The 12,219-nt window shown below is 39.0% G+C and overlaps 1 protein-coding gene across 1 annotated transcript in view; it reads left to right on the top strand.

Moving 5' to 3' along the window:
* The window catches only part of Aoah (acyloxyacyl hydrolase), a 205,263-nt gene that overhangs the window by 42,326 nt on the left and 150,718 nt on the right, over window positions 1-12,219 (top strand). The window contains exons 3-4 of the mRNA XM_041645717.1: window positions 5,546-5,612; window positions 10,412-10,511. Of these exons, the coding sequence (XP_041501651.1) occupies window positions 5,546-5,612; window positions 10,412-10,511 (167 nt within the window). The remainder of the gene's footprint in view (window positions 1-5,545; window positions 5,613-10,411; window positions 10,512-12,219) is intronic.

The raw sequence follows: 12,219 nt of genomic DNA on the forward strand, positions 1-12,219 counted from the left end.
CTACTTCTCCAGTACCACACATCTGCCTACATGCCACCATGATAATAGACTGATCCTCTGAAACTGTAAGCCAGCCCCAATTAAATGGTTTGCTTTATAAGAGTTGACATGGTCATGGTGTCTCTTCACAGCAATAAAACCCAAACTGACACATACATCAAACATTAATTGAGATAATGTGCTACAGAGGTCCATAAAGGCAAATATGATGGAGGCATTTTCTCAGTTATGGGTCCCTCCTGTAAAATGATTCTAATGTGTCAAGTTGCTTAAAAAAAAAAAAAAACAGCCAGCACAGAGATTTTAATATTTTCTTAATAGGCATGTGTATGCATTGTCTGTGTTTTTAGACATTCATTCTATTCAGCATCACCTTTAAGAGAGGATTTTCTCGTTTAAGACCAACCTGGTCTACAAGAGCTAGTTCCAAGACAGACTGAGAAACCCTGACTTGGCCGGGCGGTGGTGGCGCACGCCTTTAATCCCAGCACTCGGGAGGCAGAGGCAGGAGGATCTCTGTGAGTTGGAGTCCAGCCTGGTCTACAAGAGCTAGTTCCAGGACAGGAACCAAAAGCTACAGAGAAACCCTGTCTCGAAAAACAAACAAACAAACAAAAAAAAAAACAAAAAAAACCCAAACAAACAAACAAAAAAACCCCTGTCTTGAAAAACCGAAAGAAAAAAAGAGTTGAACTCTTCCCTTAAATGAGTAAAAAAAGGAATACAAGCCATGATTTTTTTTAACTCCTAAAGATATCTTTTAAAATTTTTCATTAGTTTTTTCATACAGTACATTTGGATCTTCTTATTTCTTCTTCTCCAACTCCTCACAGATTCTTGCTGCTTTACTACCCATGCAATTACATGTTCTTTCTCAAAACAAAACAAAATAGTTAAAACTACAAAACAGTTCAAAAAAGAAAATTAAGACAAACTTATAAAAAGAAAATCAATATGATTTTTTTAAAAATGACAAAACAAAATGTGCACATACACACTCATAGGTACACACAAACACACCACACACACACACACACACACACACTCACACACACACACACACACACACACACACACACCACACACACACAATGTAATGTCTGTTTTGTATTGAGAAACTATTTCTGGTTAAACTTTCCAGTAGTTAAACTGCCCAGCGACACTCCTCTGGAGGAAATTGATAGTCCTTTTCCCAGCAGGTATCAATTGCAAATAGCTTTTCCGTTAAGGTTGAGACTTTGTTTCTACTTCCCCTTCTCTTGCTGTGATGTGGTCTGTCTTGAATCTGTACAGGCCTGTGTGCTTTCACAGTCTCTGCACGTTCCTATGTATATCAGTCCTGTTGTCCCTGGAAGACAGTTTCCTCAGAGTCACCCGCCACCTCTGGCTCCTACAATCTTTCTGCCACCTCATAGATGAGGAGAGGGGTTTGAGAAAAACCATCTCATTCAGGGCTGAGTGTTCCAAGTTCTCTCACTCTCTGCATGTTGTCAAGCTGTGGGTCTCTGAGTTAATTCCTATCTATTGCAAGAAGTTTCATTCATGAGTATTGAGTGGTGCTCTGATGTGGGAGGTGCGTCTGTATATGTGTTGCTTTTATTGGTTAATGAATAAAGCTGCCTTGGCTTACAGCAGGGCAGAACAAAGCCAGACCGATATATAGAGACATAGAGAGAGAGTAGGAGGAGTCAAAGAGATGCCATGTAGCCGCCAGAGGACAAAGACACCCCCACGCACCTGTGCAGGTACACCACAAGCCTCGTGGTAAAATACGGAATAATAAAAATGGGTTAATTTAAGATGTAAAAATTAGTTAGAAATATGCTTAAGATATTGGCCAAACAGTATTACAATTAATACAGTTTCTGTGTATTTTGGGTCTGGGCAGTCAGGAAATAAATGAGTAGCCTCCGCAAACCATGTAAAACTCAATGTGTATAACAATAAGTCATTAGGTGTCTTTTTATTTCTACATGTATTTAGCACAATAGTAACACTGGCTTCCCCCATGCCTGTGTTCTATATAATGTTGACTTCATCTACCATGTAGTGGTTTTATATCATGGAATGGGCTTAAATCCAGTTTTTTAAAAGGTGGCTGACTAGTCCCTCAACATTTGTATCACATTGCATCAGTGTGTCCTGCAGGCAGGTCACTGTTGTAGGCCACAGGTTTCTTCGCTGAGATAAATTGATGACCCCTTTCTCTCTTTTCCTACACCAAAGTAAGAGTTAAGCTTTTCATTGGGGGCCAGCTCAACTTCTCCATGTTTGGTGGCATAGGTGAATTGCTGTTTCACCAATGGAGTCTTACCATCAGGTTATGGAGCATAACCAATAACGTTGGAAATAGCCTGTGGTGTTTGGAGGAGAATCTATGGGACCCCTTTGGCCAACAACTCAACAAAATGTAAATGTCACTACTTGGTGGCATAAGATGTTTAGTTGGGGCTCCATCTGCCCTGCTATACAGTGACTCCCTTTACCTTCCTTTCAAATACGGAAATAATTTAGGAAGTTTCTGCAGTCATAGATTCCCGTGTGGCTTTTCAGAAAAGGTTTAATGTTGGTCCCTCTCCATATTTCCTCTTTTGTCCTGCCCTCCATTCCCCTTGCCGTTTAATCCTCCTAACCTAGTTCCCCCTTCACCTATTTACAGCACTATACTCTATTACCCTTCCGTTGGAATATCCTCTCCTTCCCCTTGGTCCCTTGCTAGCTACCTAACCTCTGTGATTGTTCAAACTGAAATACACACATCCAAAGCTGACATCCACATATAAAATAAAATATCCAATATTTATCTTTTGGGGGTTTAAGTTGATCACTCAAGATAATTGTTTCTAGTTCCATCCCTTATCTCGAAATTTCATAATTTAATTTTTCTTAATAGCTGAATAATATACTATTGTGTAAATGTATCACATTTTCACTATCCATTCACCAGTTGATGGACATCTAGACTGTTTCCAATTTCTGGTTATTATGAATAGAGCAACACTGAATATGGGTGAACAGCTATTTCTGTATCAAGATGCAAAGTCTTTTCGGTATATTGCCCCTCTTGGTATACTCTTTGGTATAGCTGGGCTTATGGTATATCAATTTTCAGGTTTTTAAATAACCTCCACACTGACTTCCATAGTGGTTTTGCCAGCTTACACTCCTACCAGCAATGAATAAGTGTTCTTCTTTCCTGTCATCATCACTATCACGAGCTGTCATTTGTTTTATTTATCTTAGCCCTTCTGACTAGAACAAGAAGAGATCTCAAAGTGGGTTGAATCTGCCTTTTCCTCATGGCTAAAGATATTGAAGATTTGTTTTTGTTTTCCAGTAGTTTATGTTTAAATTTTTGAGACCCTGTTTAGTTCTATACCCCATTTTTAAACTGAGTTATTTGTTTTCTTAATGTACAGATTTTGAGTTCTTTGTATTTTCTAGATATTAATTCTCTATCAGATGAGTAATTAGCAAAGATTTTCCCCATTCTATAAGTTGACACTTTGCTCTAATGATGTTGTCATTTGGTGTACACAAAACTTTTAGCTTCACAAGCTTCCACCTTTTAATTGTTGAATTTAATGTCTGTGGTATCAATGTCCTGTTAAGAAAGTCCTTTGCTATACCAATGAGCCCAAGCCTATGTCCTACTTTCTCTTCTAGCAGATTCTTATGTTGAGGTCCTTGATCCATCTGGGTGATTTTTGTGGAAGGTGAAACGTGTGAGATTTCCACTTTTCCACATGCAGCTCCTGTTTTATCATCATCGTTTGCTGATGATGCCATCTTTTCTCTTATGTGATGTTTTTGCTTATTAAAAATCAGGTGTGTATGAGTGTATGGTCTTTAATTCAATTCCATTGATCAATGTGTCTGTTTTTATGCTAATACCAGGCATTTTTTTAAAAAAAATTACCATAGCTCTACAGTTGGAATTGGGAGAGTGATACCTCCGGCAGTTCTTTTGTTATTCAAGGCTGTTTTAGCTATCCTTTGGGTTTTTGTATTTTCATATGAAAGTGAAGTTTTTTTTCCCTTCAATTTCTTTGAAGAATTGTGCTGGAGATTTTTATGAGAATTGAATTGAATCTGTAGATTGTTTTTGATAGGCTGGCCATTTTCACAATATTATTCCTACCAATCCTACCAAGGAAAGGAGGTATTTCCATCTTCTAGTGTATTCTTCAATTCATTTCTTCAGGGTCTTAAAGTTTTTATTATGCAAATTATGTACTTGCTTGGCTAGAGCTATCTCAAGACATCATATTTTCTGAGGCTATTGTAAAAGGTAGTTTCCCTAATTTCTTTCTCGATATCCTTGTCAGTCAAGAAAAGAGATCCCATTTCATCTAACCATTTGTTGGGTCCACGGGGCTTATGAAAAGATGGGGACAGACCATCAAAGTCAAATAAACCAGAAGCAAACTTTATTCCAGAAAGCAGATTCCAGGAAAAAAATTAAAAAAAAAATTCTCCATGGGGCACAAAAAGCTTATCAGCTAACTGAGACCACAGCCAGAGATGGATTTTGTAAGGCTATGGTGAAGGTCGGTTTCTGAAGCCACCTTTTTATAGTAGGGGCACCAAGCATTGGGTCTGCACAAAGAATTTTTTACAATCTCTAGGTAAAACTCAAATACAGATTGCCATGCTTTACAATCTTTATTAAGAGAGTTTTTCAGTTAAACTACTGTTTGTACTTAATCTATTGTCTTCCTTGGTACTTCCAGGTGGTGTTTACTGCTCTCCCCTTTGATGCTGCCAGTTTCACATAGCAGGGATAATGCCTAACCTAGAGGTCATATATCTATCTTCTAAAAGTTGACTCAGCTCATATCTGTGTTAATCAAGGATGGCTGGGGTGTTAGGCATTCAGTTTGCAGAGAGATGCTTTGGCCTTGTAAATAGAGCTATGGGTTGAAACCCATATTAGTAGTTAATCTTTAAGCTGCTGAGAAAGCTACCAACAGTCTGTTCTCATTCTCCTAGGCATACAACTTTATATTTCTTTATTTCTACATTCTTATTTCTGAAATCTATGTTTTTACATTCTTATTCTTGGACTCTTTACCATTCTGATATGTCTTGATGTAAGAAAAGAATATGAAATCTATAATTTTATAGCAAACCAATGCTCTTCAATCATCTGCAGAATCTTTAATGGGAAAGATTATTTTTTATGGGTTTGAGTATTTTGCCTATGGGTGTGTCTGTGGACCACTCTGTACCTGATGTTTGAGGAGTCCAGAAGTGGGCATCTGATCCCCTGGATTTGGCGCTACACATGGTTGCTAGTCACAATGTGGATTCTGGGAACTGAACCCAAGTCCTCTGGAAGTGTAACCAGTGCCCTTAACCTCTGAGCCATTGCTCCAACTTTTAGATATGAAATTTTAAAGCCACAGTAACTTTGAAATTACCAAACCTTGAAACTAGTACTTAAATTAATTGTTACTCACTCAGTCTTATTATTATTTATAAACACTAACACCTGTTTTAAACTATGATAATTAAGAATATTCTATTCACCTTTTTTTCTTAGAAAAACTCTTCTTGAAAACCACCTGCTATTTCTTGGTTCAGATGTTTGGACCAGACATCATCAAACTGTGAGTATGACATGGGAATCTGACTCAGTTGCTAGCACAGGGCAGAAGGCAGCTTTCTTCTCATTGGAGAAGGGCTGGCCCTGCTCTTCCTGTCACCATTGATAGAGGGAAGCTGACACTAGATTCTGACATCAGCTCCTGATGCTGTTATTCCAGTAGAGGCTTCTCTAGAAGCACAGGGTGAAAATCTGACTCCTTTTTCTCCAAGAACCTTCCATGCAGGAATTACAGACACCAACAACAAATAACCCTACGCTATCCACTGACGTGGTAACTGACCTGTCTCTGAGCTCTCAGTACTGGCCCTGCTCTCTTCCAATGGCCTCCAACCCTGTGTCCTCCAGGTTTTCTAACCTATTTTCTCCTAGCCCCTCTATGATGATCTGTTTTTTTCTTTCTTATTCTCTTCCTTCTGTTTTGACCACTCTTTGCAGCATTGGATAAGATGAGTCATATTCTCTGCCCCAGGAAACAAGATTTTCCTCTGAATGGAAGCAGGCTTTCAGTCCTCTTCTCCCAGTAGGAGAGTCCTGGAGGAATTCCCATTGTTGGGACACATTTTTTAATAGTCTGATAGTCAGATTGGGGGACACAAGTTGCTTCTTTAGAATAGTTTAATTTCTGCCAGGCTTACATCCATGCTTGGTGGTCTTATGTTTATGTCTTAGTTATTTACTCAGTTCCTTTGAGTTATACAAGCACCCAGACCCACGCCCACAAACAAACTCTAGGACCATGATGATCAACTGAGTCTAACCTTATAGTTGCTCCGTTTTATCTTTTACAACCCCATGGACATCCTAGGTTCTGTATTCATCCTTCCTTCCATGTACTTATACTATATATGAATATATCTATCTATCTATCTATCTATCTATCTATAATATATATATATATATATATATATATATATATATATAGCCAGCAAGATGGCTTAGCCAGACCACCCAAGTTCTGGGACCCACGTAAAGGTTGGAGGAGAGAACTTCTTCCACAAAGCTGTCTTCTCACCTCCATATCTGAGCCATGACACACCCTACATATAATAATAATAAAAACATATATACATATATAGTATGTATTATGTACAGTCTTGCAAGATATATATTTTTAGCTTTCAACATGGTGTCACATTTTGTCTATCATTTCATTTGTGCCACTGAAGTGTGAACCTTAGCACACTCACTTGGGCCATGTGATGCTGGATTGTATCTCTAGGGTATTGTTCATGTGTTCTACAACTAATGGCCATGCAGGTTTTCCTCTGGATCCCTCCTTGTATGTAGTGCTCTTCTCAATATTCCTATAATAAATCGTGCTTAGCCCAAGAGTTGGGTGTATAGTGGTGAAGCTTAAAAGACATTGTCACCATCGAAAATAGTGTAGCCTAGAGCCAGAGAGGTTTAAAGGCAGACGTTTAGAGTCATACAGATCTGTGCTCCTCATGCGTACAAGTGTCTATTAGTACTGAACTTACCTATTACAGAAATGGTTTATTCTGGATTCTGACTGTGGCAGGGACCCTATCCTTTACCTTAAACCACAAGTATTGTCATGGCCTATGAACTGAAGTCAAGCCTATGGACTTGCAAGTTTTTATTAAAATCAAAATCTTCCAATACAGAAAAAAATACTGTTAAATGCAAAGCTAACTATGGCATTCCTTTTTAATAACATTCTTCAAAATCTACACTTCCTTCTCAGGACTCCTGGCCCCATCCACAAGACTTTTCATGAACTGGTCCTGGTGGCCCTTGCAAATCCGTCCCTTGCCATATCTCAGCACATTCCACAGTGTTTTTCTTGCACTACAGGCAGGTTTTGCCTAAATATTTTGACAGTTTTTTCCTGTGTTTCATACATATTAAACCTGCATCCAGACACATTACCCTACTTCTTTGGAGCTCATATATAGGTCACCTCTTCTGAAAGCTTTCCTGATCCTCTCCAGGCTAATATGGATATTCCACTTGTACCACATCCAAGCAAATTGGCACACACACATACAGACACACATACACACACATTCCCATATGCGCACAACAGTATGCTGTGCAAACCTTTACAATAGCACTTAAGACATTTGTTTACAATTTAATTACCTCTCTACTTTTGAGTCCCTGCTAAATCAACAGCTTTCAAAAACCTCAGACAACATTTGACTCATTTTGTGTGTAATTCCAGGTATTCAGAAAAATCCTGACTATATGTCAAAGAAAGAAGGATGGAAAGGAGGTAGAGGAAGGAAAGAAGCAGAGCTGGTTGGAGATTGGACTGTTTTGGAGTAAGACAGATGCAATGAATGGTTCTGCCCACCACTTGTTTCTCCATAAAGGCCTAGCACCCTGTCATTGCCAGCACCCTCCTCTCACCAGCACCCTGTCAGCTCCAGGGCTGTATTAGTGTAAGCACCCTGTCAGAGCAGCAACCTGTCAATGCCAGCACCCTGTCAGGACCAGCACCCCGTCGGGACCAGCACCCCGTCAGAACTAGTATCCCATCATCAGTGCCAGCACCCCGTCAGGACCAGCACCCCATCGTCAGCTCCATGCTGCTGGGGATCTCTCCTTACATGCATCCTCCTCTTGCAGCTTGTTTTAAGCAGTCAGAGCAGCTTGAAGTTGCCTTGCCCTTAAAATGACAACCTCTTGATTTAATTTTACTTGAATAGCTGCCTTCCGATATGAAATGGATTTCCTGACCTGGAGGCCATTTCTCCTTTTATCTCATTCTAGTCAGTTCTCAATAATTCCTGAACTAATTATGTAGCAATTGCATTTCCTACCCACAGCCATAGCCATAGGATTCTGTAAAGACAGAGAACCTGAGAAATAAGGCATTCCCTTTAAACTCACCATCAGTGTCTGATCTGTCTGAACTTTTGTAAGAAACTACCTGACACTGGAAATTTTGGAAACAACAGAAGCTTACCACTCAGAGATATGAAGGCTTGGAGCACAAGACCAAGGTGTTAGCAGATTAGCTCTTATGTTGTGCATGTGAGCAATGCCAAGTTTGGCGGCCAATTTAAAATGCAGCCAGCTGCCCTGCACCACAAATGCAGCAGCCCTGAAGTCGATGGCTGGACCTAAAGAAATACTTCCCTGACTTGCCTTTCTTTCCATCATGTAACCTGAAGTTTCTATATTTTCAGACGCCTTCCTTTTAAATGAATTTGCACTGCTATGCCCTGGAGCTTTTAATATATGGGATTCTGATTCCTCTCCTGTTGTCACTATGAAACTTACAGCTTATTTTCAAGAGTGCTAATCTAAGAACTAAAGAGACATTGCTCACAACCACCTTGTCGCCAACCACAAATGTTTGCATGTTTGCCAATCCAAATATTTTTCATAGCATTCTGCTTTGAACTCTAAACCTCACTAAATGCAGGCAGCAATAACCATGTCACAGTCTAAATAGAATAATGACATCTCCTTCACCAAACAATGTATTTTATGACTTTTGAATACAGCCTCACTCAGAGTTTTAGGGGATGAACAAAATAAAGGCAGGTTAGTTGGCATAATATACTAGAAATGACCTTTAACCTAGGTTCAGGTAGTTCTTATTTATTCCTCGTATAAACCATATAAATAGAATACTTTCTGACTCACTCTGCTTTCTGTGTACAGTATTGTCTTATGAACTCTTGTAAGAATTACTCATTATTCTGTTTCCAGCTCTAATCTCTTCTCCATTTCTTCTGTAAACGAGTTCAGAAGGCCTATGCACCATGCAGTCAGGAAGTCACAGTAGTGAACTCTCAGTAACAACTGTCCGCATTAGCCACTTTCTCACTGCTCTGACCAAATACCTGGCAAGAAGAAACTAAAAGGGAAAGTAATTGTTGGGCTCATGATTTGAGGGAAATTGATTGCTTTGGTGAAAACATAAGTCAAGGTCACCTGCATTGTCAGTTAATAAAGGAGGGGGTGGTTTCAGTGTTCAGAAAGCTGAGAGAGAGAGAGAGAGAGAGAGAGAGAGACAGAGAGAGAGACAGAGAGAGAGACAGAGAGACAGAGAGAGACAGAGAGAGACAGAGAGAGAGACAGAGACAGAGAGAGACAGAGAGAGACAGAGAGACAGAGAGACAGAGAGAGTTAGTGCTCAGAAAGCTCCCTCCTTTCTCTTCTCTCATTAAGTCTGGACCACTAGCCCATCAGCCAGTACCACTGAGGTTCAACCTCTCTGTGATGCCCTTATGACGGATGCTTCTCCTAGATCATTTAAAGTATACTAAACTTGACAAAGAAGATGAGCCATCACATGTTGTTTTAGCTCCTTTGAATCTAGTCACAGCCACAGTATTTGAAGACTCCTGTTCTTACAGATTTCTCCATAAAAGAAGCAAATCAGAGTAATATTTTTCTTCCATAAGAAAAAGATATATGATTTGGATTCTATCTAAGAAAATAATTTTAAGGGTATAAATGTTTATATAGTAAAGTAGTTTTTCTATTAAATCCAATAAATTTCAACATACTATTCCCATCTAATCGTATCCTTTCTTTTTTTCCTTTCCTGATTGTTTTCGTGGCTTCTTACATGTTCTTCTGAGAGGCAAACTCATAGCTCAGGGACTGTGTTCCTCCCTGTCCTCAGGACCTTATGCAAGAGGCAGGAGGGATGAGTGTTGCTGGAAAACACAATGCAGTAGCTGAGCTGGGTGAAGCTCTAAGGCCGGGTTGTGAGGGCATCAGAATCCATTTTGGGGATTTAACTTCCTTTGATAGTGCTTCTGCTCCTTGATGCCTGAGAGATCTTAATAGCTTTTGCTTTGCTCCATTTCCCACCAGACTCGGTGAAGCTATGAATGCTGATGTGGTGTGCCATGCTCTGGAATTTTGCAAGCAGGATGCTGCCCGATCACAGTGTCATCTCTACCCCCTTCCCCAGGTGAGTGGGTTCTGCTCTGAATGTCACTTTCCAGTAGGCTTTAGGCCCTGTGGAAATGTTATAAAGGGAGACCCAGCTTCATTTGCTCAGTGGTTTATGAACTGGAAACTATAGAGTCAATGCTGGAATCTGCATTATGAAGGAAATCATGCTGTATTTATCTTTGTGAGCTGGGTTACCTTCACTCAGTATAACTTTTCCTGTAAATTTTATAATATAATTTTCATAATAGCTGAATAAGTTTCTGTGCAAGTATGTACCATGTTCCCACTCTCCATTCTTCACCTGATGGATATCTAGAATGATTCTCTTCTCTAGCTATTGTGAATGGAGGTGCAATGAATGTGGATGTGCAGATGTCTCTGTGGTAGGGTATACAGTCCTTCGAGTAGATGTCCAAGAGAGTTATGACTGAGTCACATGGTAGATCTAGTTCTGGTGTTCTGAGGAACCTTTCGAGTGATATCCAAAGTGGATGCACCTGTTTACAGACCCACCAGCAGTGTATCAGGGTTCCCTTTTCTTCGCATCAATGACAACATTTGTTGCCACTTGTATCCTTGGTGATGGCCTTTTGTTCTGATTGGGATGAGATGGAATCTTAAAGTAGTTTTAACCTGCAGTTCCTTGGTGCCAAGGGATACTGAACACTTTTTAGAATGTTTCCCAGGGTTTGTAATTTCTTTGGAGAACTCTTTAGTTCCATATTCTTTTGAAATTGGGCTTTCTAAAGAGTTTTTTTTCCTCCAGTATATTTTGGTTACTAATCCTCTATTAAAGGTATAAGTGACAAATAATTTCTTCTTTGAGCTGCATCTTCACTAACAATGCCCTTTGTTATGAAGAAACTTTTTGGTTTCATGAGACCCCATCTGGCAAGTTTGCTTTTTACTATGCTACCAGAAAATTTTTACCTGTACATACATATTGAAGCTCATCTTCTGTTCTTTCCTCTAGCCACTTCAGGGTATCAAGTCTTACACTGAAGAATTTGATTCATATATAGTTAGGGTTTTCTCAGGGATATATAGGAACCAAGTTTTATTCTTCCAAATGTTGATGCCCAGATTTCTCAGAATCATTTGGTAAAGATGCTAACTTCTCCAGTGTATATTTTTAGATTACTTATCAAAAATCATTCAGCTATTGTTCTGTAGACACATTTCTGGGCACACTGTTCTATACTATTGATCTATATGTTTATTTTTGTGCCAGATGAGTATAATAAAATACCACCCTCCCAAAGCTTTCTAAGTAAAGCAAGAAAAAATATATATACAATACCTACAATGCACATACATCTATAATACATTAAAATATGGCTAAAATGATATCTAGTTAGATTATTGTCAGTATCGTGATTATTTGAGATGGTTTTTAAGAATCTCTTGTATCATATCATTTTAGGCAACTTTTAGTTGGATTGTGGTCAGACAAGACTATAAATATTGACATAATTCTATCCACACATTGTAGATCAGAGTACAGTATTAAACTAAGGCTCACAGTATTGATTTTCACGAGCTTCCTATTCAAATAATTCTTTACCCCTTTCCTTTGAATTATGATTCTATGCATTAATAACAGGTTTGGGTTTTAAAATATTTTATTTATGCTTGAATGAAGTCACCTATAATACTTTGTGACTTAGCCAATGTATATTAATTTTATGCCTAAAAATATTAATCATCAGGGGTTGGGGAGATGG

Source organism: Microtus oregoni, unplaced genomic scaffold (genome assembly GCF_018167655.1).
Source record: "Microtus oregoni isolate MIOR12 unplaced genomic scaffold, Mior012 000115F_ref0000277, whole genome shotgun sequence".
NCBI classification, from domain to species: Eukaryota; Metazoa; Chordata; class Mammalia; order Rodentia; family Cricetidae; genus Microtus; species Microtus oregoni.